Source organism: Camelus ferus, chromosome 27, assembly GCF_009834535.1.
Source record: "Camelus ferus isolate YT-003-E chromosome 27, BCGSAC_Cfer_1.0, whole genome shotgun sequence".
In the NCBI taxonomy this organism is placed as follows: Eukaryota; Metazoa; Chordata; class Mammalia; order Artiodactyla; family Camelidae; genus Camelus; species Camelus ferus.
This window is the reverse complement of record NC_045722.1, coordinates 6604344-6630442: the sequence shown is the minus strand read 5'-3', so window position 1 is coordinate 6630442 and position 26099 is coordinate 6604344. Positions and strand designations below refer to the sequence as shown.

General features: G+C 46.4%; 2 protein-coding genes across 2 annotated transcripts; one reads left to right on the top strand and one right to left on the bottom strand.

The window, feature by feature from the left end:
* Nucleotides 1-585: 585 nt before the first annotated feature.
* On the top strand, nucleotides 586-10198 carry CHRNA5 (cholinergic receptor nicotinic alpha 5 subunit). Its single transcript, XM_032468960.1, is given in 6 exon segments — nucleotides 586-628; nucleotides 3467-3511; nucleotides 5085-5194; nucleotides 7099-7375; nucleotides 7377-7931; nucleotides 10013-10198. Coding segments are annotated over 6 exon segments (1161 nt in total). The 5' UTR covers nucleotides 586-616; the 3' UTR covers nucleotides 10175-10198.
* A 2720-nt stretch (nucleotides 10199-12918) lies between these two features.
* Nucleotides 12919-25853, bottom strand: CHRNA3 (cholinergic receptor nicotinic alpha 3 subunit). Its single transcript, XM_032468959.1, is given in 7 exon segments — nucleotides 12919-13950; nucleotides 18396-19298; nucleotides 19300-19408; nucleotides 22196-22305; nucleotides 23467-23511; nucleotides 23625-23764; nucleotides 25456-25853. Coding segments are annotated over 7 exon segments (1521 nt in total). The 5' UTR covers nucleotides 25541-25853; the 3' UTR covers nucleotides 12919-13821.
* Between the last annotated feature and the right edge of the window lie 246 nt (nucleotides 25854-26099).

Sequence of the window (26099 nt, the reverse complement as noted above, 5' to 3'; positions counted from 1 at the left end):
TATAATTTATTTAAACATTCTCTACTGTTGACAGAAGAGAATGTTGTTCCCAATTGTTCCTGTCATAAATGACAGTGACGAATATTTTGTGCATAAATGTCTGCATTTCTCCTTTCCTTAAGAAAAGTGGCGAATCAAAGGATATACATTTTTTAAGTCTGTTGATTGCTATATGTCACCTAATTGCTCCCAGAAAGTCAGTGAATGTGGACTCTGTGCTTGATCCTTTGCTCGGCAATACAGGGAGATTTTAAATATAGATAAAAATAGGGATGTAGGAAGGAAGATCAGCAGGGCTGGCTCTCAGCCTTTCTTTCTAGTTGGGACTGTAAGCATGTAAACGGAGTCACTGTGGAACACTACAGTATTAAATCGTGATATCACAGATCTGGGAATTCAGACCTTGAGGACTGAGGTGATCAAAGAAAGCAAGGTAGAAGTGGCCCTTGAGCTGGCTTTGTGCCCAGTGTAGGATCCGCGTGCAGAGAAGAAAGAACTTCAGTTAACAAGGAAGATTATAATCAGAGGTGCGGAACTGATATTAAGCCCTTTTGTTCGGCTGTCTAGATCAAAAGGTTCCTGCTGGGAGCCCCACTGCGCGGAACGGCCTGACAGGATGGTGGAGGAGGTGAGGTCTGCAGGAACTGTGCCTTTGCTCCTGTCATTCCTTCTGTTTGCAGAACTTTCCTTCTCAGCACAAGCCATTTATCCTTCAAGGCCAAATTCATTTGTCAGACTCTGACATCAAACTTACTCAGACAGCCTCTCCTTTGTCCCCATAGCCCTTTGCCCTTTGATATAGCGCCCACCACGCTGACTGGCACCCATGTCCTGGCATGGCGTCCTCAAAGCAGGGTGAGCTTTATCCCTTGTGTCTGTCCCGGAGCCTCACCTGGCATCTGGCACGTAGTAAACGCTGGATGAATGAAAGATCCAATGGGTCACAGACATGGGAAAAGCAGTCTTTTAGCAAGATCAATACGATAATTAAATAGGTGGCTTTGGGGAGTGAAAGGTAGACTAGAAGCTTGAGAGGCAAGTTAGGAGATCTCAGATAAGGAATGGGACTTGAGCACTGAATATAGAGGGAGAGGTCTAATTTTGAAGCCTATGTGGTTAGAAGAGTGATCAGTTTGAAAGAGAAAATTGGTTGTCTTGGGACAGGGAAGGTGATGGGTTTGCTTTTGATAGGAAGTCATTGTGATACATTCAACAGAAAAAGTTCACGAGGCCCTTGGAAAGTCAGGACGGGCTCAGAGGTGAGAGACGAGGCTAAGGATGTCAGGTTGGAATTGCTGGCCTGAGGTGATTGTTGAAAACTTTGAATTGATGAGTTCTTAAATCAGGGAGAGCAGAAGCCACGTTCATAGAACGTGGTAGAAGCAAGGGTTAGCCAAGCAGAGATGTTGGGGAAGCGTTGCTTCTTGAGAGAAGAGCCCAGAAGACGTGGGGTCAGTGACCCCAAGAGCAGGAGGGGACTGGAGTCAAGGAAGATGGGGGCCAAGGGCCCCAGACACTGAGACTAGAAGGTTGGCTGACTTGCTTCCCAGGGGTTTTATGTTCATTTTAATTGCTGAGGTCTTTCCCCCTTAACCTTGTGGTCATGTTTAGTGGCTCTTCCCTGACGTTTCCTCAGATTCCTGTCTTATTTTCTATGTGTTCTCGCTCTTTTTAAAATCTCAGGGCTGGCTTGTTTGTTTTGATTTTTATGGTCAGGTTAAAAAAAAAAAAAAAAGCAACCATCACCACTAAAACTTACCCGCTGTGCTCAGGCGTAGTTCACATTCATTTCTGGTTTCCTCCCGAGTGTTGTCCTGTTCGTCTTTACTCGGTTTTGTTTCTGTTGCGGCCTCCGTTATGTTGACCACATTGTAGATGCTCGAGAGGTACTTGAGCCGAAATTAGGCTGCATCCCCTGAGGGAGAGGCTAATCCCAACACCTTTGTGAATTTATGGATCGTTGTGTTCTGTGTTGCTGTTGAACACACCGAGTGTCGACTAGGTCTCAGCCCAGAGAGCAAAATCTACATGTTCACATTTTTCTGGGGAAAAGGTCCATAGTCTCAGAGATGACCTAGTACCGTGCAGCGTCATAGTTAATATGTTTACCAGAACTTTCCTAATTAATGCCTCTGTTTAGATCTCTTGGCTGAAAGGCATATTCTAATACGGGGATCAGCGGTTACTCTGAAAGCTGTATGACTGGCGTGGACACTAGAGCTGATGGGATAGGGTTAAAAATTAGGGGTTTTGAGTTCTTAGAATCGGTTCTACCACTGCTTGGTGGTGTGATTTTCAGGCATGTTGCCTCACTGGCCCAGTTTCCATATTTGCAAAATGGAGAGATTACAGTAGGTAAATTCTCTAGGCCCTTTCCAGCTCTAGTGTTTTAAGGAAGGAAAACTGCTTGTTGGAAAACGCAGCATGAGCGGGCTGGCCATGCTGTGTTTCCTAGGACCAGTTCCTTCCATGTAAGGACCTACCAGCTGCCTTTGTCCCTAGACACGAGCCTCCTTCTGGCCTCCTCCTTTCTCCCGGGTCCTTCACTGTTATTGGGGTGGGATGGGGAATGGGGACCCTCCAGTCACCTCAGCTGTTTACACACTGTCCTCTCTCCCCAGTAGGGAGTCCCTCATACTGCTGTGGGTCTCTGTGCCCTGAGCGTCGTACCCTGCACCAGGTCTGTGTGTGGTTGATAATCATAACTGTCTTTTACTGGGTCAGCTGGCTCTGTGATATTTAAGTAAAATTTAATGGAAGAGATGCCACTTTAATTAGGCCTTGAAAACTCCGTGAAGGACCGGCATAAGCAAAGATATGACAGCAGGAAGGTGTGAGTGGCACGTACCAAGGGCCCTCCGTTCTCTAGGCAAGTAGGCCGTAGAGGCGTTACGAAGCTGCCACTCAAGGCTCTGACCTCAGTGTTGCTTTCTACACAGCGGCTCCACAAGAGAGATTCATATTCGTGCCTTAGCAGAAGCAAGCAGCAAGTCACAGCCCCTCCAGAATGCACACAGACACGGGGTCTCACCGCTTATAACACGCGCATTCCCCCCCACACTGTAGCGCTTCTGAAATCCAGACGTGTCTCATGATTAACAACAGCTCACAATCCATTGTCCACCTTCTTCTTCCTTAATGCTAAGTACACAAACTAACGCTGCGCCCCTTAGACTGCGGCTTAGTTTCGAGGAGCTGCAGTAGCTGAGGCTGTTAATGTTAAATCTAAAAAAGCCAGTGGAGTACTTGAGGGCAGCTTCTCTGAAGTACAGGGTATGTTGGAAGGAATAATGTGAAATTAGGCTGGAAAAAGAAGGTGCTGCTTGTCTAGAGAACCAGATTGATGAATCAAGTGTAGGTACTAGAGAGAGGAGAGTGTTTATATAGAAATGAGACAACTCTTACTTAAAGAATTATTGTTCCTCTAATTGATATAATCAGCCTTATTTAAATTTTTATTTTATAGGATGAGAAAAATCAGTTAATGACGACAAATGTCTGGTTGAAACAGGTATGTATAAAATCCCAAGGGCCGCCCTGCTGTTTGCTGTGCCACTGCTGTTAGCGGGTTTGTGGCACAAAGGGAATAGGAGTGTTCGGTCTTGGGATGGATTGGCAGGATGCAGAAAGATGAGGTAGATGGAGTCGTGTGTTCCTTCAGCTAATATTATATGAGTGCCTGTGGTGTGCAAGGCACTGCTCTGGGCCCTAGGGAAACAGCAGTGAACAACACAGACAGAAGTCTAGGCCCTCAGGGGACTTCATTCCCTGGGGGTGGGGAATAAATAGGAAGTTGGATAGTACCTTTCAAGTGCATAAGCTTGGAGGAAAATACAGAAGGAAAGTGGAGAAGAGAGGGTTGGGGACTGTACCTCTATAGGACGGGCAGGGAAGTGCCACTGAGGAGGTAATATTGGAGCAAAGACTTGAAGGTGGACGGAGGAGGGGGTGGAGCCAGCCACGTGAGTATCTGGGGGAGGAGTGTCCCAGGCAGAGGGACACAGAAGGGCAGATGTCCTGAGGCTGGAGGGGGCCTGGTGTGTTTAAGGAGCAGCCAGGAGGCCAGCTGGCTAGAGGTGAGGGGGCCTTGGGGAGGGGTGTAGGGGGTGGGGTCCGGGAAGCAACAGGAGGCAGCGGGTGGTTGCTTCTGGCGTAGGTTATGAGCAGCAGCTCCTTGGCCACTCGAGGGTTTTGGCTCTTACTCTGAGTGAGGAGACAGGCAAGAATGTATTGCTTTATTTTTATGTTCCTAGTCCTTTTCTAGAAAGGACTTTTTTCTGGGCCGCCATACGTATGTCCCCAACAACTGTTGAGTGCTTCCCTTTGTTCTTTATTATCCCTGATTTTTTTTTTCAATTTATTTTTTCAATTTTTAATTTTTTTTTTTACATTTTTTTAATTGAGCTTGTGATTTTATTCCTTTTCATGTACTATTTTGTTACAGGCTATTGCAAGATACTGAATATAGTTCCCTGTGCTATACAGTAGGGCAACCCTGATTTTTTAATACCTGCTAATAGTTTCCTAACCCCAAACTCCAGAAAGGTATATATGCTTTCTTTGGGGTACAAGTCTTTTTTTTTTTTTTTAATTTTTCATTGATTTATAATCATTTTACAATGTTCGGGGTGCAATTCTTGACATGATTACAGAGTTGTCACGGGGTGGAGGCTGGACAAGGTGTTTCAATATGGGGAATGTGTAATAAATCCAGCTGCTCTGTGCCTGGACCCTTCCAGCCAGGCAGTGACAATGCAGCTAGAAAAGAGAATGTCCCTTGAACCTGGGCCTTAGGTGCCCATGGCTGAGCTCTTGGGCTTGGTCATTTGGTGGGAGAAGAGGTGCTGAGCAGAGCCATGGACGCACCCAGCCCTGGTCCTCACTGGTGTCTCATGGGGACCATGGCTGGAGTCACCACACAAGGGGACAGGGCTGTCCTCCAGTGCCCAGAGGAAGGCTGTGGAGGTGAGTTTTCTCTACTGGCAATAGAGGTGATTTTAAGTCTAAAATGTTGAGAGTATAGTTTTCACTGTTTTTTGACTATTAATTTTCTTGAAATTGAGGCAGGTTTCTTTCTTTTTAAGGAATGGATCGATGTAAAATTAAGATGGAATCCTGATGACTATGGTGGAATAAAAGTTATACGTGTCCCTTCAGGCTCTCTTTGGACCCCAGACATTGTTTTGTTTGATAAGTAAGTTGTATTCATTTTAGGTTTTCAAAAGAAAACAATTGCGTTACTATTAGACACTAGTAATTTTTTCTTCTTTTTGAATATTGTTTAGCTATAAAGTCACATGACTTACTTGTGTTCTTTTGTTTCATAAACCTGCAGATCGGTTCTGTGGTCCTCTCCCTTTTTCGGTGTATTGTTTTCTGATCATAAAAGTGTTCTTAGATTTCAAAAATCTATAAAACATTTGGGAAGTCTAGAAAGGTATGCGCTGGAAGCTGGGGGGCAGGTGCAATGAAACCTGTTATCCTGTCACTTAGAGGCCACCGCCGTCATCAGCTTCCGCGTGCACTGACCTTACTCAGTGCCTGGCAGCGTGCTCAGTGCCTTATGTGCGTTATTCATTCAGCTCCCGTGATAACCGCTGTGAACTAGGTATGATTATATCTATCTGACAGATGAGAAAGGGGAGTTATACCTTGTCCAAGATGACACAGCTCACGTGTGATGGTGGGTGGTGGGGGTTCACACCGAGGCCGCCTGACATCCCCATTTACCCTCATATTCTAGCATACATTTTTGGCAGACTTCCTTCCAGATTTTTTTTTTATATATTTTTGGTATTTGGGGGAGGTTTAATAAATTAGGTTTATTTATTTATTATTATTATTTTTTAATGGAGGTACTGGGGACTGAACCCAGGCCCTATGCATGCTAAACAGTGCACTCTATCAGTGAACTATATCCTCTCCACCTGGTATGTTTTTTTTTTTAAATAGTTAAGGTCATAGTTTATGTTCAAATGTGCATCCTTCTAATTTTTCTTAAAGACTGTATCATAATTTTCCCACAGTGAGCAACGTTGGGTTAATTATTAACTCATGTTCATAGGTATTCATAGTGTGTTTTGAGGATGGTTTTTAAAAATTTTTATTCATTTTCTCCCCTTAATGGAGGCACTGGGGATTGAACCCAGGGCCTTGTGCACATCAAGCACGTGCTGTACCACTAAGCTATACCCGCTACCCACTGAGGGTGGTTTTTAACTTAGGGGAGAGGGTACTCCTGGATACCAGTTTCGTTTTTCTCTAGGACCACTCCAGGACAGTTCTGGGAATTTGCTTACCCTAAAGCACTTTGTTTTATTGGCAAGAAGGCATTTGGCATGAGGACAGAGCAAATGCTAAGCAAACATATCTTTAATCTTTTCAAACCTTTATCTCCACGCTTCTCAACATGGAAGCCGTGAACAAAGCTGTGAGGTAGCATGATGCAGCTTCCTGGAGCATCATTTTACTCTAAGTCACTGGAAAACATTTTTATATACAACACGGATATATTACAGAGTAGTGTGTAACAGTCACATGAATTTTAAGATCGAGAACAATACTTTGAAGATACGTCATGGTGGCGGTGGTGCTTCCTGCTAGGCTCCTCCAGTGTGTGAGTCCGCTTGGTGGCAGAGTTGGAGAGGTGTGGCTGTTCCCAGGGCATGCCCAGCCGGGTGCTAACGTTCTTTCCCTGTCTGCTAGGAAGCATCCGGTATTTGTAACGGAGGCAGAAGAACACTGTGGGGCGTCTAGGAGTGTGGCTTCAGGTTCTGGCTCTGTTCATGTCCATTGCTATAAACAGCCTAATTCCATTTTGTGTGCAAAGCGAAACCATTTCAACCACTTAAATCTCAAGATTCTGTCAAATATAGCTCTGTCAGCCTTGGAGTCGATGTGGACGTAGGGGTTCAGTTTCAGTAGCATTCGATGTCCTTAAACTAGAGCCCCCTGCGTGTAGCAGGCATAGCTCAAGTGTAATAATTTTTAAAAAATATTGCACACTATGGTATAGGCTTTCTTGTTTATTAGGCTTGCAGAACGCATGCGTGGGTTGTTTAATCCCTGCATTGTTACCGTAAAGTGTGTGTATTTCAGTGCAGATGGGCGTTTTGAAGGGGCCAGTACGAAAACCGTGGTCAGGTACGACGGCACTGTCACCTGGACTCCGCCGGCAAACTACAAAAGTTCCTGCACCATCGATGTCACGTTTTTCCCATTCGATCTCCAAAACTGTTCCATGAAATTTGGTTCTTGGACTTACGATGGATCACAGGTTGATATAATTTTGGAGGACCAAGATGTAGACAAGAGAGATTTTTTTGATAATGGAGAATGGGAAATTGTGAGCGCAACGGGAAGCAAGGGAAACAGGACAGGACCGCTGTTGCTGGTACCCTTACATCACTTACTCGTTTGTGATCAAGCGCCTGCCTCTCTTTTATACCTTGTTCCTCATCATACCCTGTATCGGGCTCTCCTTCTTAACCGTACTTGTCTTCTATCTGCCTTCAAACGAGGGTGAAAAGATTTGTCTCTGCACTTCAGTGCTTGTCTCTTTGACCGTCTTCCTTCTTGTCATCGAAGAGATCATACCCTCGTCTTCAAAAGTAATTCCTCTGATTGGAGAGTACCTGGTGTTTACCATGATTTTTGTGACACTGTCCATTATGGTCACCGTCTTCGCTATCAACATCCATCACCGTTCTTCCTCCACGCATAACGCTATGGCTCCGTGGGTCCGCAAGATATTTCTTCACCGGCTTCCGAAACTGCTTTGCATGAGAAGCCACGTGGATAGGTACTTCAGTCAGAAGGAAGAAACTGAGAGCAGCAGGGGACCAAAACCTTCTCGGAACACGCTGGAAGCTGCGCTTGACTCTGTTCGCTACATTACAAGACACGTGGTGAGGGAGAATGACATCCGGGAGGTCTGTGTCCGCTTGTTGTTACGAACGCAGATCTGTTTTGATTCTGAGTTGGGCAAACAGCATGACCCTTAGGACTAAGCACAGATGAGGGCCAGGAACGCTGACACACTGTTTGGTAAAAGATCTCTACTAGAATTGGTTTCAGTTAAAACCTCTGCAGGTGGGACAGGTGCACAGATCTCACGTCTCCATATCCCCCATCAGCATCTTGGATGACTTATTAAAAAAAACTTCGTGTTAGGCTGACTGCTCTGTTACTCCAAGGCACAGTGATCCTGCCATTTGTTTTTTTGGCTCTGACAGAATGAACCATTTAAATTTTATCTGCAGTAACTTTGTTTCTGAATTTTACAGTAATCGGCAGGCACAACTGCTTTATAATTTCTCAAGTGATTTTATTTTTTAAATAATGAGCCTAATATAGGCTTTATAAATATAGCCAAGATGTTTTTATAGGATAATTTCTTTTTGTTGTTCAGTTACAAGAGAATGTTACTGAATTAAAAGCAGTAAGGTATTCTCAGGTATTATGTATTATACATCCAAGTGTACACAGGAAGCTTAGTGTAGTATTTCATAATATACTTAATTTGCTTAAGAACAAAAATTTGCTCAAAACCTTATTATAGAAAAATAACTCATTGGCTCCTTATTTAAGGTTAATTAATAGTGAAGATGCAAGAATTGAACATGAATACATTTTATTAATGTGATTGTATTGAACTGGAGGTATTTTTCAAAATATGTAAAATTTCAATCTGGTCACTATTCTTTATTGTGTAATATTTTCAGAATTGACTTTGCTTTGAATAGTCCCATTAAAATTATGTGAATTCTCTCACAGATATAGAGAACAAACCTCTGGTTACCAGTGGGGAGAAGGAAGAGGGAGGCCAGATAAGGGTAGGGGATTAAGAGGTACAAACTACTATGTATAAAATAAATAAGCTATAGGGAGGGATATATTGTACAGAACAGGGAATGTATAGCCAATATTTTATAATAACTTTAAATGGACTATAAGCTATAAAAATTTTGAATCGCTGCTATACACCTGAAACTAATACAATATTGTAAATCAAACAAATAATAAAATAGTATCTAGCATAAAAAATTTATATAGATTCTAATATCTATATCTTTTAAAAAATTTCTAGCAGGTGTGGTAAGCAAATGGAATGACTCTGGGAAAATAACAGTCCCCCCCACCCCCGCAACATTTGACATATGTTTCTAATAAACTTTTAACGCTTGTGGATTATAAAGTTTCTATTTGGCATAACTGTAATTAACTTTATAAGATAAAGCTATCAATGGAGTCTTGAAAAATACCGGTAGTAGGTAATGATTGAGATTGAGATGGAATTTAATGAATGTCCGCAAAGTGTTCTGTAGAAGGGTCAGGGCTGCTTCCATGATGGCCTGTAAGTGGGGTTTATTTTCAGGGGGAAAAACTCAGAAACAGAGTGGTAGGATGTTAATCATCCTCTAAATTCTACATTATTCTGAGACTTGGGGCACAGTGTCTGTAGAAGACCCCGTGTGTTCACAGAGAACAGGGGGGCTGGGGAAGCCCTTGGTCAAGGTCATGGCCTTGTAGAAGGGGAGCTTCTGGTGCTCAGGGCTTGGTCTCAGCCTGCCCTTTCCCTTGAGGTCACTCAGACCTGCTTAGGCTGCAAAAATGGGGAGGAAATGAGCTCCAAGCCAGCAGATCGGAACTCATGAGCTTAGATTAAAATGGTCCCTAGGAGAAACAAAACTAAATAAAGCAGGTGAGGTGAGGAAGAAGATGAACACATATCGAATATTTAGTATTCTGAACTACTCTGTCATGCAATTAACCTCAGGCTGGATTATCTTTAATAATTAAAATAAGTAAACACTACTGGGCCAGAATAAGTAACAGAAGTAACTGCATATAATAAGAATAAAAAAGTTTTTTTAAAATTTACTATAAAATAACCAAGTGCTTTATTAAAAATCTATCAAAATAAGCCACTTATATTGTAAGTTGATGTGTAAATTAACAAATTGTGTCATGTCTTTTAACTATTTAATGCGTTTTATTTTTTTTGATGCAGGTTGTTGCCGATTGGAAATTCATAGCCCAGGTTCTTGATCGGGTATTTCTATGGACTTTTCTTCTGGTTTCAATTGTTGGATCTCTTGGGCTTTTTGTTCCTGTTATCTATAAATGGGCAAATATAATAGTGCCAGTTCATATTGGAAATGCAAAGAAGTGACACTTCCTACAGGGTTGTAGTAAGAATTCACTTAAAAGGCACGTATCTCCCATGGCACCTATAAAATTATGAAAATGTAAATTGTGTTTAACATTTGATGCAACCTTTAACAGATTAACACTCTAACATCAGTTTTTGGGTTTTTTTTTTAACATTTTTTGGTATGTTTTTGTGTGGGTTTTTTTGGGGGGGAGTAATTAGATTTATTTATTTTTTAGAGGAGGTACTGGGGATTGAACCCAGGACTTCGTGCGTGCTGAGCATGCGCTCTACCATTTGAGCTATGCCCTCCCCACTAACATCAATTTATCTTACTAGATTGCCCATTAGAACATCTCCCTGCATGACTGAAGTAATAACTGACTGAATAACATTTGACCTTCTAAAAACAGCAGCAAAATAGTATCTAAACTGTACTAGTAAAAATCTGATGTTTGTATCCTGGAAAATAATTCTTCTTTGTAATCAACAGTGAAGCTCATCTTTTGACTGTGCTGGAAAATTCCTGTTTCATTTGAAGACTGATTTCAAACTTCCTGCATTTGGTAAAGGTACACATTAAAAAATTCTCTGTCCTGTATTCACTGGGTGACAGCTGATCTTTAGTATAGCATTGTGCTGCTATAGTGAACAAGCTGACCACTGTGTGATGACGATTGACTATGATGCTGGTTTATTCTTTCAATGCTTAAACTGAACAGTTATTGCATTAACTATTTTTATAGCTTACCTTCCATTGTGAAATCATACAATAAACAACTCCTATGGACACGCAGTAGCATATCCTTAACATTAACTTCAGTCCTCTTGTCCACATTTTCCACAATTAATAGAACTACCTTCTATATTAATTGTAGTAGCATCTTTTTATCCTTGATTCTAGAAGTGTCCACTATAACTTGGTGAATCCCATTGTAAGAACACATCTGTGGATTCTACTGACTTGTTCTGTGAGAAAACCATCTTCCAAGCTTAAAGATGGTATTCTAATTATGTACAAGCACACTGTTACATGCCTGTAGTGCTTCACTTGTACCTCTTCCATTCCAACAATTACAATACCAGAATCTGAGAGTTGCCAGGGCCTTTCGATGCCTATTTCTACGCATTCAGTACCGTGTCATGTGTCACAGGCAAGGATATGCTACTGCGTGTCCAGGAGGAAAATACTGATAAAAATCTTGCATTTGATTTAGAACGCCCAGCTCTTGAGAGAACAAATGCCTTATTTATTTATACTAAGTAACCAGTCCAAGTTCAAGTCAACACTCTGGAAGGCAGAGGGGATCCTGTCTAATTTGCATTTTATTGGCGGGTATTTAATGCTATTTGATGAGTTTAAATTGCAGGATGGCTCTTACAGCATGTATACCTCCCTGATCCCTGTTACCAGTATCTCCATTACTGTTACTTTAAAATGTTGTATGTAAATTTTATAGAAATCTTCTTTTGACTTATTGAAACATGGGTCACAGTGAGCTGAAATTCTGTCAGTTTTATTTTTGCATAGGAAAAACAAAGGCTACTGAGACTAAAATGGCCTCTGAATCATCTCTTGCCGGTGGTTATTCAGATTCAGAAGTGGAGTATGGGATCCCCTCGCCTTAGTAATTTGTCTAAAGCAGTGGTTCTCAACCAGGGGCAGTTTGTCCCTAGGGGGACATTTAACAATTTTTGGAGACACTTTTGGTTGTCACATTGGCAAGGGATGGGAATACGTTATTGGTGTCCTGTAGGTAGAGGCCAGGGTGCTACTAAAAAGCCTATGATGTACAGGACAGACCCCCACTCCACAACCCTGCCACCAACAGAGAATGATCCGGCCCAGAGTGTTACTAGTGCTAAGGTTGAGAAACCCTGTTCTAAAGGTTCCTTGACAATGAATGTTACGACTAGGCATAATTTCTCATAGTATAATACAAAATTATGAAATAATCAATGCCCTCTGCAGTAGAGGCATGGTCCTTCGACTGTTGAAAAACAGTTTAAAACAATAAGAAGTGCATGGTAACTTCACGTGCAGCAAGACAGTAGTGGGGTCTTGCTGAAATAGTATAAAACGAGATAATGAGCTAAATAAGAAAACCATTGGGAGATCTGTTGTGTTACTGAACCAAATGGTTTTCGCATCTCTGAACAACAAGTTTTTTCCCTTCAGTTGTCTCAACCTCTAAATAAAGGAAAAAGTTTTCATATTTAGCCCATTTTTACATGATCCACAGCACAGCATGCTACTGCTCACTGTAGAAGAATTATATTTTGACATTTCTTACCCTTACCCAAAAGGCTGGTTAAATGTTCATTTACCCATAATACTCTTGACATTTTTCTTGCATGAATCTTTTTTTTTTCTTTACAAAAATCAAGACAACTGGATAATAAACCTTGAAATGACAAAAACATAGCCAGCAGCTTGATGATATAAAGTGTGTTACTATTACAAAAGGGCTTAAACATAAAACCTAAAACAATAAAACTCTTAGAAGAAAACAGGACAAATGCTTTATGACACTGGATTTGGCAGCGATTTCTTGGATATGACACAAAAAGCACAGGTAAAAAAGAAAAGACAAGTTAGATTTCATAAAAATTAAAAAATTTTGTGCATCGAAAGACACCATCAACAGTAAAAAGGCAACCTACAGAATGGAAGAAAATATTTGCAAATCATATATCTGTTAAGGGATTAATATCTAGAATAAACACAGAACTCCTAAAACTTAACAAACAAAACACCTGATTAAAAAATGGGCAAAGATCTTGAACAGACATTTCTCCAAAGAAGGTATACAGATGGCCGATAAGCACATGAAAAAATGCTCAAAATCACAAATCATTAGAGAAATGCAAATCAAAACTACAATGAGCTACCACTTCACAACCAATAGGATTGCTTTTTTCAAAAAAAACAGAAAACAGGTATTGATGAGGATGTGGAGAAACTGGAATCCTGGGCATTGTTGGTGGGAATGTAAAATGGTACAGCTGTGGTGGAAAACAGTATGATGCTTCCTTAAAAAGTTAAAAATAAAATTGCCTTATAACCAAGCAATTCCATTTGTGGGTGTATATATATCCAAAAGAACTGAAATCCGATTACTGAAGAGTGTACGCAGTAGCAATAGTCACAACAGCCAGAACATCTGAGCAACCCAGGTGTCCAACAACAGATGAATGGATGAGCAAAATGTATATACTTACGATGGAATATTATTCAGCCTTAAAAAGTAAGGAAGTTCTGCAATTTGCTACAACATGGATGAACCTTGAGAACATGTGAAGTAAAATAGGCCAGTCCGAAAGACAAATACTGTATGATTCCACTTACATGAGGTACTTAGAACAGTCAAAATCATGAAGACAGAATGTCTGATGGTGGTGGTTGTGGGGGAGCGGTGGAGAACGGGGAGTTAGTTTCATGGGTCTAGAGTTTCAATTTTACAAGATGAAAAGAGTTACAGGGATGGATAATGGTGAAGGTTGCACAACAGTGTGATGTGTTTAATACCACTCAACTGTGCACTTAAACATGGTGAAGGTGATATATTTTATGCTCTAAGTGTATTTTACCACGATAAAAAATAAACTTCAAAGACTGAGCCCCAACACACACGTAAATAACCTCAGGCAGACACGGAGTTTAGTGCTCATGCATCATCTCTGGCCATCAAGGGCTGCAGAAACAACCCTGCTGTCCCTAAAATGCACACCAGGATGAAAACCCACAGGAAAATACGATCGATCACCATGGCAACATACTTCCAGTCGTCTTGAATCTGAAAAGCAAAAACAAAAATGAAAGAGGGACAAATTAAGCAGGAAGGAAAAGGCAGAGTGAACACATTCTCAATACTAAATGTTTATGTGTTTCAGTAGGAGAAGCCATTCTGCCACCAATATGCAAGAAAACTTTCCTCTAATTGATGTAATCTGAGGAAATCTACCATTCTCAAGTTTCTCTTTGTGCACTAGGGAAACAGGTCTAAAATATCATATTAAGTGTATTTTAAATCAGCTTTACTTTTTTCTAAAAAAAATTCCATCTTTAATCTATAGATAACATGATCTTGTATATAGGAAATCCTATGAAATACATACACACAGCCCCCAAAAATCTATTAGAGCTAATAAGTTCAGCAAGGTTGCAGGGTACAAGGTCAATATACAAAAATCAGTTGCATTTCTACACACTTATAATCTGAAATGAAATTAAGAAAATTCTGTTTACAATAGTATGAATATTTAGGTATAAATTTAACAAAAGACGTGTTTTACAGAAACTTTTAAATATATACATAAACCATTGTTTCCCCCAAATGGAATTCCAGTTTATAAAGTTAGTTAGAACCAGTTCCTGGGCTTAGGCCTTTGTGGGAGGATTCGGGGCCTTTGTTGGAATAGCTAATACAGCCCAACGAAGTAAAAGATGGAAGAAAGGGCAAGGCTAATTGTATATAATACAGCTTCAATTAGGCCTGAAATAGTTAGGAGAACTGTATGTTAATTATACTCCTAGACAACTCAGACAGTAAGGAAACCATAATTGAATTGAGAAAAAAAGAACCCACGAATCATCCGATTTTGAAGAAATAATCGCATAAGGAAAAAGAGGCAGCATGTGATTTAGTAATTTAATTAAGTGCACTGAGATGGGGCTGGGAGACAAGGATTTTATTTCACCATTATGAGCTTGAGTAAATGTGTCCTCTTGATGACACGGAGAAATCAACGGATTAGAACTCTAATGCCTTCTTTGCCACAAGTCACTTTACTTGAGTTCCTAAGACTTTGGTTTGTAAAAGCTTCAAATATACAATAGACCCTGTGATTCCTCCCGACCTGTTACCGGCTAAATCTCCTAAGGCTCTGGGAGGCAGTGGGGCGGAAAACAACCGAGGCTTGTTACTATCCCAGCTCTGCTCCTTTTTAGATGTGAGAATCTGGGTAAATGATGTGACCTCTCTTAGCCTGAATTTCCTCATCTGTAAAAACAGGAGTAAGAACAGCACCTGCCTCAGAGTTGTTACGAGGATTAAATGAAACAGGGTGCCTGGCACGGGGTCCTTAGTGAATAATACCCATGGATATTAATGCTGATTTTAAAAATGCCCATTACCCAAGGATAAATCTTGCTCTGACAGCAGTTCACATTGTTCAGCTTGGTGACAAAAGACAGGAGTTGCGTCTTACACATGGATATATGAACAGTGCTGCCAACGGAGCTGTGAAAGTTAATTTTTTTGTCTAACTCTGGGTCTTTAAGGCACCGTGATATTGGCCATTCTCTGGATACTTGGGAGCCTGTGATACGTTAGCAGGTAGATGAGTATTAGGCAAAATGGTGAATGTGCCCAAGCTCCTGGCTCCCTCTCGCAGCCCAGCCCTGGAGATGCCCCAAGAACCAGAGGGGACTGTGATTTAAAGACTTTCAGAAGCTGGGCAGGGGTGGCCTGGTGAGTGTCTCAGCAGAGGGAAGGACTGGGGAGAGCTTTGCAGTTGTGCTTTTTCCTCCCTGAACACTGGCCTCTTCCCAGCCTACCCCTCCCAGTGCAGAGAGGCAGGCGGGGAACCTGTGAGCAAAGCTGAGCCCAGCTGAGGTGAAGAGCAGGGCAGAGAAGGTGCCCACTGACTGCCCCACATCAGAGATGAACAACTTCGGGTGAGTGAGAGGGACTCGGAGGAGATCAGAGCCAGATGGGAGGTTGAGAGAAGTCCCCTGAGGGACAAGGTCACCTGGAGGGGAGGAAGCACTCCTGAAGGGTGGTCTAGCCCAGTCCGTGGCAATGTGCATCCTCTGTCTCGTGGAGCCGAGGTTTGGGCCCCTCCCTCAAACACTGTTCAGCAAGAATGGCTGACACCCCCAGAAAAAGTGAGCTCACAGGCTCCCAACACAGCAGCTTAGGTACTTGAAAGAACATTCACGAAGTGGATATGTTAAGGATTTAAACTAAACATGATATTCTCAGAGATAAGAGAAAAATATTGGAACATGAAGTAGGACCAGGCAGTGTTACTGAAGAACCAACTAGAAATACAAGTGTGAAAAACAGACCAGTGGCAACAAAGAGCTCAAGAGCTGGGGTAACTTGTGGGGAACGTACAGCCCAGGAAAGAAACAGGGAGGGTAAGGACCTCTCCCAGGGGCAGCAGGAAACGAATGAAGAAGGGGGCAATGTCAGAGAAAAGCTGAGATGCAGAGGCTGGGAGCAGAAGTGTCCAGGTCTGTCAACAGAAGTTCAGGGAAAGAGAAAAGAAGGGAGGAGGAGACCTTTACAGAAATAACCTGATTTCCCCAGAATTAAAGATGAGAAACCTCAGAATGAAATGGCTCATAAGAATGCCAAACCGTGGCGGGGGAGGGGGCGGGTACTGCTCAGTGGTACCTTAGCATGCACGAGGTCCTAGGTACCTAGTACCTCTGTTAATAATTAAGTAAATAAACCTAATTACCTGCCCCCCAAAAAAAAGTTTAAAAAAGAAATACATAAAAAAACCCACCATAAAAAAAAATAAAAATGGATAAAGAAAGGGTAGAGGATATCTGCAAAAGTTATTAGTGTTATAAATGAGAGATTCTCAGTAATCATTTAATGTCCAACAATTGCTTCAACTGAATTTAAAGGAGAGCCTGACTTTTTGGCTAACTTTCTGGGCTCAGCGGGAGGTTCTGCATTCTTACAGTCACAAGACAGGCTCACAGTTGCTCAGATGGGTGTGCTGAGGAGATCGGGCAGCTGTTCCTGTCTCCCTCCTGTCTCGTCTACTTTCCTGTGCCATTCACAGCTGAATAAGGGGCTCCAGTCATTCCCTGGCAACATTAATTACCTACAGTGCATCAGGAGCTGAAATTATCTGGTAATTAGCTCTTTGCTAATAAGCAACCTAAAGCAGAGCCAATTAATTTTCAAGCAGAGCTTCTTATAAAATTATTGAACGTGATTCTGGTAACCTTGGGGGTAAACAGAGTGAAGTAGCCAAACACATAAATGTAAAACTTCCCTATTAATACCTATCACTAATTCTAGCATAAAAGTTTTGGAGGAAATAGAAGTTCACCCGATTAAAAAAAAACATGGGCAAGAGTTTCAATAGCTATTTCACAGAAGACACCCAAACGGCCAGCCTGTGAAACAAACCCCTCATCGTTACTCAACAAGGGACGTGCTAATTGAAATAGGGCTGAAATGCCACTTCTTATGTGTGGCAAGGATGTGCAGCAGCCGGAACCCTCAAACGCTGCCGGGGTGGGGGAGCGGCGGTGGCGTGTCAGTAAGTCAAACACTTTGGAAACCTTACAGTATCCACTAAAGTGAAAAACACGTCTCTCCAATGATCCAGCAGTTCCACCCCTAGGTACATATCCAGGAGAAATGAGTGTACATATTTACCAAAGGACATGTGTAAGAATATTGTGGGTTTATTCATAAAAGCCCCAAACTGGAATAAAACAAATGTTTAAAAACTGTAGAATGAATGACCAGAAGGCGATATTGTCATAGTGGAGAACATTACACACCAATAAAAATGAACCAAGAGGATAAACCTCAGACATTTTGTTGAATGAAAGAAGTCAGATATGAAAGAGGTTATACAATGTGATTCCACTGAAATGAAGTACAAGAATAGATCAAACTAGTCAATGTAAAAGAAACCGGGATCAGTGGTTACTGAGGAGAACGGGAGGTACCAACTGGGAAGGGTCGGATGAGGGACTTTCTGGGGCTCTGGAAATGTTCTGTATCTTTATCTGGATCATGGTTACATGAGTGTGCACATAATGTAAAAATTCACTGAGCTGTACACTTGAGAGGTGTGTATCATGTTAATGACACTTAAATGGGGGGGGGGACACAATTAGTAAAGTTTGAAACAAGCTCAGCTGATCAGTACTAACTGGAGATCATCTGGCCTCATGCCCTTGTCCAGCCTCCCTCCTAATCCACTCTCTCTCGGCATCAGGTGTCCCAGTGGCCTGGGCGTTAATGCTGTACCAGTAGCTAAATGCAGGGCACCACGTACTCACCACCTTTAACCATCCCATTTTACAGATGAGAAGACAAGGCTCACAGAGTGAGACAAGGATATATACCTGGTATATGGAGGAACAGAAGCCACTGATGCTGGAGTTGCATTCCTTAATCCCACCCTGAGCCTTGCCCCCAAGGAACCGATGAATTGCTGAATGAATGAATGACCAACGTGGTAACAGACATATTCTTACCTCTTTGGCTTCATTCTGTGCTTTCATGTTTTCTGCGATACACTTGGCACTTTGGATAGCTTCTTTGATTTCCGGTGAAAGAGCAGAGAGGGACAGCACAGCATCGACAGATTCAGAGCTGGAGCTTCTCGTGAGGTTGGCACTGAAATTTGAGATTTTTACCCTGCGGTGGTGGCAGTAGCTGCACCTCCCGTCCTGGCAGGGGTAGCCTTCCTTGCAGCCCTTGGACTCTGTGCGGCTGAAGCAATTCAGGTTGGAGAGTTCAGCACTATGGAAGGGTCTTGGCTTCCGAGTGGTACCCTTGCTGCTTGCCGGCCTGGTCATGAACATGACCCTGGGAAGCAAGTTCAGGAATATGGTCTTTACCCACGTGGGCATTGTGTGCGTGGTGGGGGTTCTGTAGTGCACGTTGAGCACAAAGACGGTGATGACGATGGACAAGGTTACAAAAATCATGGTAAACAGGAGGTACTCGCCAATCAGGGGAATGACCAGCGAGGTGGACGGGATGGTCTCAGTGATCACCAGGAGGAACACGGTCAAGGAGAGGAGGACTGAGATGCAGAGGGTCACCTTCTCGCCGCAGTCGGAGGGCAGGTAGAAGACGAGCACGGTCAGGAAGGAGATGAGCAGGCAGGGGATGATGAGGTTGATGGTGTAGAACAAGGGCAGGCGCCGGATGTACAGCGAGTACGTGATGTCCTGGTAGATCTCCTCGCAGCAGTTGTACTTGATGTCATGTGTGTAGCCAGGGGCCTTGATGATGGCCCACTCGCCACTCTCCCAGTAGTCCTTAAGGTTCATGGAGTTGCCGATCAGGACCAGGTCAATTTTGGCCTTGTCGTAGGACCAGGAGCCGAACTTCATGGTGCAGTTCTGGTAATCAAACGGAAAGTAGGTCACAGTCAATTTTGCACGAGCTCTTAAAGATGGCCGGGGGGATCCAGGTCACTTCCCCCGTGTACTTGAGCAGAGCTTTGGTCTTGTCGTCCACCTGGAAGTCCCCGACAGCACTGCAAAGACAAGGAAGAGACGTGTGGCACGCAGGTCATGACCATGTGGGCATCGAGTCCAGCTTCCCACACCACCAGCAGGTAAACGGCAAGTGATGATTAGTAAAAGCACAGAGTACGAGAGCTCCACAGGTGGCAAAAGGCCACCCATTTCACTGCCCCACTTACCAAGGGGGGCCCTGAGGCCCAGGACCCTGCCCCCCACAGTCTGACCCACCCGTCACCCCCGGGGTATGCCACTGGTTCACTGCACAGCCCGTAACTCCAGACTTGATATTTCTTGAGACACTCCCAAATGCCAGAGATTTTTTTTTCTTTTAATTAAAGAAATAAAAGAAATGAATGAAAGTGGCCATCCAGGTCTTTAGGCGACCTTTGGGGACATTTGCCACTTGCTGTCCCTATGGTGTGGCCCTCATCGGTGCCTCCTTACTGTCTCCCTCAGGTGCCCAGGTGTGAACACACACATTACACTGAGCCCTGTGAGATGGGTCTGTTACCAGACCCTGTCTCTGCACCCTGATTCTACCGTCACCACTCCCCGTTCCTCCCCGCTCTGTATTAGAACGAATAATAACCGTGTTTTCGGATTCCTTGTCTTCCAAATCCAGCATGACAGGTTCCTTTGCCTAATGTTTCCCTATCCTTCCCTGTTTTCTCCCCATGTTCCATCTTCCTTCCTTTTAGCTAGGTGCACCCTGACTTTCTTTATACACAAAGATATACATTATTCTGAGAACCGGCTTCGTGTTTGTGCAACAGGAGATCTGCTGATGACCAGCTCAACACCCTATGCAGTCTCGCATCCAAGAGGGCAGAGCAGACTCTCAACACTTCCCTGGATTCGCCTGGTTGATTTCTTGGAGTTCCGCATTTGATGGCGTTCGTGTCCTTCCAAAGGGAACAACCCTCAGATGCATTTGCCTGAAGGGACTGAAAAAAGTGGCAGACCTCATCACTTAGGGATGTCCTGCGTTGTTGTTCCTGGACAGGACTGCATGAAGGGGACATGTCCCGTGCCTGTCCCCTCGCTGGCCTCTGGCCCTCCCACCCCCATGTGCGTCTTTCTGCCGAGCAGGACAGCCTGCACGTGAAGACTTGATGCCAGATCCTCTCCCTGTCTTTACTCCAGTTGGCTGGGCGTCCCAAAGGGGCCCCGCGGGGTTTACATGCTCTTAGCCCTCCTTTACTCCTACTGTGCCCTCAGTTCTGCACAAGATGATGATTCCCGGCCTGTGGCTCCAGGAAGAAAGGAAAGGCGTGAGCAGTGGGGTGAGGGCACAGGGCCCCAAGTGGACTTGATCGTGCTCAGCACCGAGGAGCCCTGGGAGGCTGACCTGCACGATGCAGAGGGTTGACAGGACCCCAGGAAGACAGGGGCCTTCAGAACAACTTTCCTCATGGTGTCCCAATCAACAAAATGGACCTTCAGAGCCCAGGGTTTAGTCTAGGACTTGACAAACTATGGCCCACCGGCCTGCCCCGTTTCTATAAATGCATTCTTATTGTAACACCCAGCCATACTCATTTGTGGTCCGTTGCCTAGGGTTGCTCTGGCACTGCCAGGGCAGGGCTGAGTATCTGTGACAGAAACCAGAAGACCCACAAAGCCTAAAACACTCGCTACCTGGCCCTTACAGAAAATGTTGACCAACCCTGCTCTGAGGAGGAAACTTGAAGGTCAGAGAGTAGGTCTTGCTTGCTCAGGGCCCTCTAGACAGTTTGTGGCAGAGCCTTGACCAGTCGAACTTGAGTCCTCAAGTGCGTGTGTCCCAGAGGCCCAACACTGGAGATCAGCTTACCTTGGTGGCTGGTGCACATGTCTGCTATTTCCCAGGGATCCTGGGCACTGTGTCTGTTCAGACCAGGAGGCCTGCCTGCCTACCTGCCTGCCTACCGGGGACGGTCGGCAGCCTCGCTCTGCCACCAGGAGACGGAAGATGGAGACCTCGCTGGGGACCGAGGTCTGGCACAGCCCCGCCACATAGAGGGCACTTGGTAAGTCCAAGTTGACTGAATGAATGACTGAAAAATAAATGAAGATCTTATCTCCTCTGGGTGCCAAGAGATGGCTGGCAGCAAGGGATGGTCTAGCGGGGAGGTTTCTGAGCCAGTGTGTTGCTGAGCCATGTGAACTGACTAAAAAAATGAAAGGCAAGGTGGGTGCCGATGGTGAGCGGGGAGCCGCTTTAATAGAAGGAAAGAGTCCGAGCTGAGTGGGGCACGGGTATACATCATATGAGAAAGGTCACCGGGCATGTCTCTTTCATCTCTCCAACGTGCCTCAGAAAAACAGGGCAGCAAGATAGCAAAAGGAAAAACACACCGCCCACAAAGTCAACAAAGTTAGGGTATGCGGCACCCCGTGAACCCCAGATAAGAGTGTGGGGTCCAACTGCCACTGTCAGCGGCCCCTGCACGGGACACGTGTGGGACTAGCTACTATGGGGGCAGCCAAGGGAAGGGGGGGGTTCTTCTGTCCCGAGAGCCCCAGACAAAAATCACCAGGAGGTATCTGCCCCTCAAAAAAGAGGACCTGCTCGGCATTGCATCCTCAGCGAGGGGAACAGTGAAACAGAGAGGGCGCCCCAGGTTCCAGTTTGTGGGAGAGGACAGGAGGACCAGGGTCCACCCCAGGTCTGCGATAAAGAACCTGCGGAATAAACCAAATGAACGAAGCCCTTTTGGAAAAGGTCCCAGGAGGGCTGCCTTCACAAAGTGCAGTGGGCCAAGTACCCAGGCCCAGGCTGACAGCCTGGAGAGGGTGGGGGCCCCCCAGCACCTTACTTGTTATACAGCACAATGTCTGGCTTCCAGATCTTCTGTGCGGGGACGTGGAGGAACTCTGCCCCATCGTAGTCAGAGGGGTTCCACTTCAGCTTGTAGTCATTCCAGATCTGGGAGGAAGAAGCAGGGAGGGAGAAAGAGGCAGTGGGAGGACCAGCACGGTTTTACTTCTCTTGGCACCAGCCATCTTGGTGACCTCCCCACCTCTGCTGCAGTTCCCAGAGCCACCTCCAGGATGCAGACCACATTGGCGCAGATCCTCATGGTGGGGCTAGTGAGGGAGACAGCGCAGGGCTGAGTGTGCAGGCTGCCTCCTGGCTGCCAGGGTCCACTGCTCCATGACCATGGGCAAGCGCAGCCCTTATCACTCAGTGAGGACCACTAGGGCTTTGTCCAGACAATTCCAGTGCCAGGTCCAGGACCCTGCCTTACTCTCTAGCTGCTGACGTCCCTGAAATGCTCAGAAATGCCATTAAGCCCCCAAAGCAGAGCACTAATGATGGCACAGAACCCACTTCCACCTCCAGCATAGGCAGGGTTGGTCTCTGAAGGGTTTGGGGGAAGAAGCTGTGATCCCACCAGGGCCCAAGAAGTGTTTGGGTGCAGAGGCTGGGAGTTCTGAGCACCTGGGGGAGAGGGGTGAGGCGGTGGCCAGAGGGAACGTGTGCCACAGAGCGCCGAGTGGGCACAGCGCCCATCTGACTTCCCAGCCTCCTGGGGAGGAAGGTTGCAGGAGCTGAGCACTCAATTGGCTGGGCTGCTGGGACGATCACCCTCAAGCCAAGGATTATCTGTCCACATCTGGACAAAGCCTCCCTGGGCAGGACGCCTGGAAGCCGATTTCTTTGGCCTCAATTTGAAGAGAATTCAGAACCCTTGCTCCCACCTGACCAACAGTAGCAACAGCATCTGATTCTGACTTAAGGATGAGTTTTTAGCAAGAGGAAGGGCAAGAGGTATCTCACGCACCACCCTAGATTCGGGGGCCAGGGCTCTAGGCCCAGGTCCGCCTCATTTTGTGTGAGCATGGAGAAAGTCTCTCTTTCCAGGCTGCAGCCTGTCAGCTGGGACTTGAGGGGCTAGGCCCTGCAGTCCTTTCAAGGAGGGTGGGTATAGAGCAATGTATGTGACCCCAAGCCCAGGAAGAGACATCAGTCAGTCAGTGAACCCCAATCACAGGAGTGAAGTGGGGGCTTTGGCCCTTGGTTCACTGACAGCAAAGAAAGCAGTCACCACCAGGGGGCAGCAGTGCACAGGTTCTGGTCACTTACTTGCTTGAGCCACAGGTTTGTCTCCATGATCTGGTTTACTTCATCCTAGAGAGAGAGATTAAGGTAGATGGTGAATTACAAAAACAAGGCTGGTTCTGGGAAAGGCTTTTCCAGAAGTTCCATACCCCCTGGCCACGGCTTGTGGCTCTGGCACTCACCACCTTCACCAGCTGAGACATGGACACCTCAAACTGGATAATGACCGGGTCAGATACATTGGCCACTGGCCGGATGATCTCATTGTAATCTTCGAACAGCCGCTCGAACAGACGATGCTCGGCGTCAGAGGCGCTGGCCACTGAGGGAAGTAGCCCCATCAGATCCTGGGGGAAGTCGTCACTTTTCCCCACCAGGGACACCACCCACCTATAGCCTCCTAGCCACCTGCTGGGGGTACTCTCTGGAACTCCAGACTTTTGGACTAATTACAGACTGGGAAACTGAGGCCCAAGAGAGACAGGAATTCCATCAGGTCACACACATTCAGTGAGAAGCATAATGGTTACAAGTCTGGGCTCTGAATTTGTATAGATCTGGTGCAGATCCTGACAAACTGCTTGTGGGCTATGTGAGTGCAGGCAAGTGGCTTAACCTCTCTGAACCTCAGTTTCTTCATCTGTAAAAATAATGATCATGAATCTCCCACAGAAGGTTCTTAGGGGTGAAGTGTTTGGCTCAGTGCTGGCATAGGGTAAGAGCTCAAGGACTGTGCTCACCTTCTTTGTTACTACAGGGCAGGGCTGTGATGCAAATGCAGTCTGCCTAAGTACAGCCCCTCACTGTTTCCACAATGGAGAGATGACCGGTCCCCTCCCAGGGCAGCGGTCACCAGGGCCAGAGGGAGACTGCAGCCCAGGACTGGGGCTCTCCTTCTTCCCACCCAGGACCCTGTATGGGTTTGGGTACCAACCATCTTAGAAGCAGGTGCCTACCTGGCTCCCATGATCTCAGAATGTGACCCACGGTTCCTGCTGACGCTATCTTCACATCCTGATCAAAGACCCTTCCCTCTCTGAAACCCTTGGGGACGCTCTTTGTTTACAAGCCACACCCCAGGCATCTTGAGTCAGCTGTCTGCTGCTTCCCATTTACAGATCTGGGGACAATCTGGGGAGCAGGTGACGGGAATCCTTGGTGAAGTCCAACGCAACTTCTCCAAGGATCTTGGCTCCCCACCTCCCCCGAAATAAAGGAGGGGCCACAGGCAGAGCTCCGTGCGGAGTGCGCAGAGCTCTGGGGAGTGGGGGTCTCAGCACCAAGGGGGCAAAAGCAGCGCTCTCCCAACCAATTACCCGCCGAGCTGCAGGGGTCGCCTGCAGTCCTGCCAAATTCCTCGCCCCTTGAAATCTACCAGTCCTCCCAGGCCACTCGAAAGGCTTTTCAGTGGCAGGTCAGGGCCAGCTTCACCCTAATGAGTTCCTTTAGGGACCCAGCAGAAGGCAGGGAGGCGCGTACTGCTGCTAAGGGTCTCAAAGCAACCGACGAGAAGGGCGGAGAGGCGAGGACAGGGAGGAGAGGCTGGTGCCCTGAAACGACTCTCCTCTGCCCCAGGTGGTCTTGGTCAAGTCTTTAGCCCTCTCTGGCCTCAGCTTCCCCATCTATTCGCGAAACGAAGAGGTGGGCGGGATGCAGACAGTGGAACCCGCGGCCTGGGCGCGCCCGTCCGGCACCCAGTGCTCGGAGCAGGACGACGGGCAGGGCCGGGACTCGAATCCGTAACCCTGGGCGGGAGAAGGAAGGGCCTCCGTGCGGGTCCTCCCAGCAGCGCCCAAATGACTTTCAAGGACCCGGGAGCCGATGTGGAAACGCGCACCCCCCCAACCCAACACGCCGCCGGGCCGGAGCCCGTCCACGCGGGGCCCGAGTCCCCGGCCACCGCGCCTTTCTCTCCGCTTCCCCGCGCTGCGCTCCCAGGCGCAGCCCCTCGGACCCCGAGTCCCCGCTCGGGCAGGGCGCCCTCCCTCCGCGCCCCTCGCCGCGCGCCCGTACCTGGCAGCAGCAGCAGAAGCAGCAGCGGCGGAGCCCGGAGCGGCAAGAGCCTGGCGACGCGGGCTCCGCGCGGTCGGGCGCCCATGGCTGGTCCGCCCGCGGGCCTGAGGCTCCGCGCAGACGGGGCGGGCGGCGTGGGGCGCTCGGCCCGCGGAGTGGAGCCGGACTGTCGGGAGCTCGCGCGGCGGAGGCGGCGGAAACTCCCGGCGCAGCCCGCCCGCTCGGAGCCGGACCAGGGCGCGGCGCTGGCGCCCGGGCTGCCCCCGCCCCAGCCCCCAGTCCCGGGCGCCGCCCAGCCCGTCGCCGTAGGGTTCCGCGCCCCTACCCGGGGGAGGTTCGCTCACGCCGGAGAGGAGGGACGCGCGGGCCCCAGTCCGCCGCACCGGGCTGTACTGGGCGGTCTCGTCCCTCCCTCTGTGGTCGGTGCAGCCCACGGACGGCCCCGCGCCCGGCCAATCGGAGCAGGTACTGGCAGACCACGGGGAAGAAGAGGGGCCCAATCTCCGTCCTGGGCTTCCTGGGTGAGCGCGGGGCTCCCCATCCCCGGGCTTGGGGACCATCGGTCTACCTGAAAGGTTCTGAGACACCCTCAAAACGAGGTCTCAAGATTTTATTAGTGATAATGGTATATGTGCTTTTTAAGA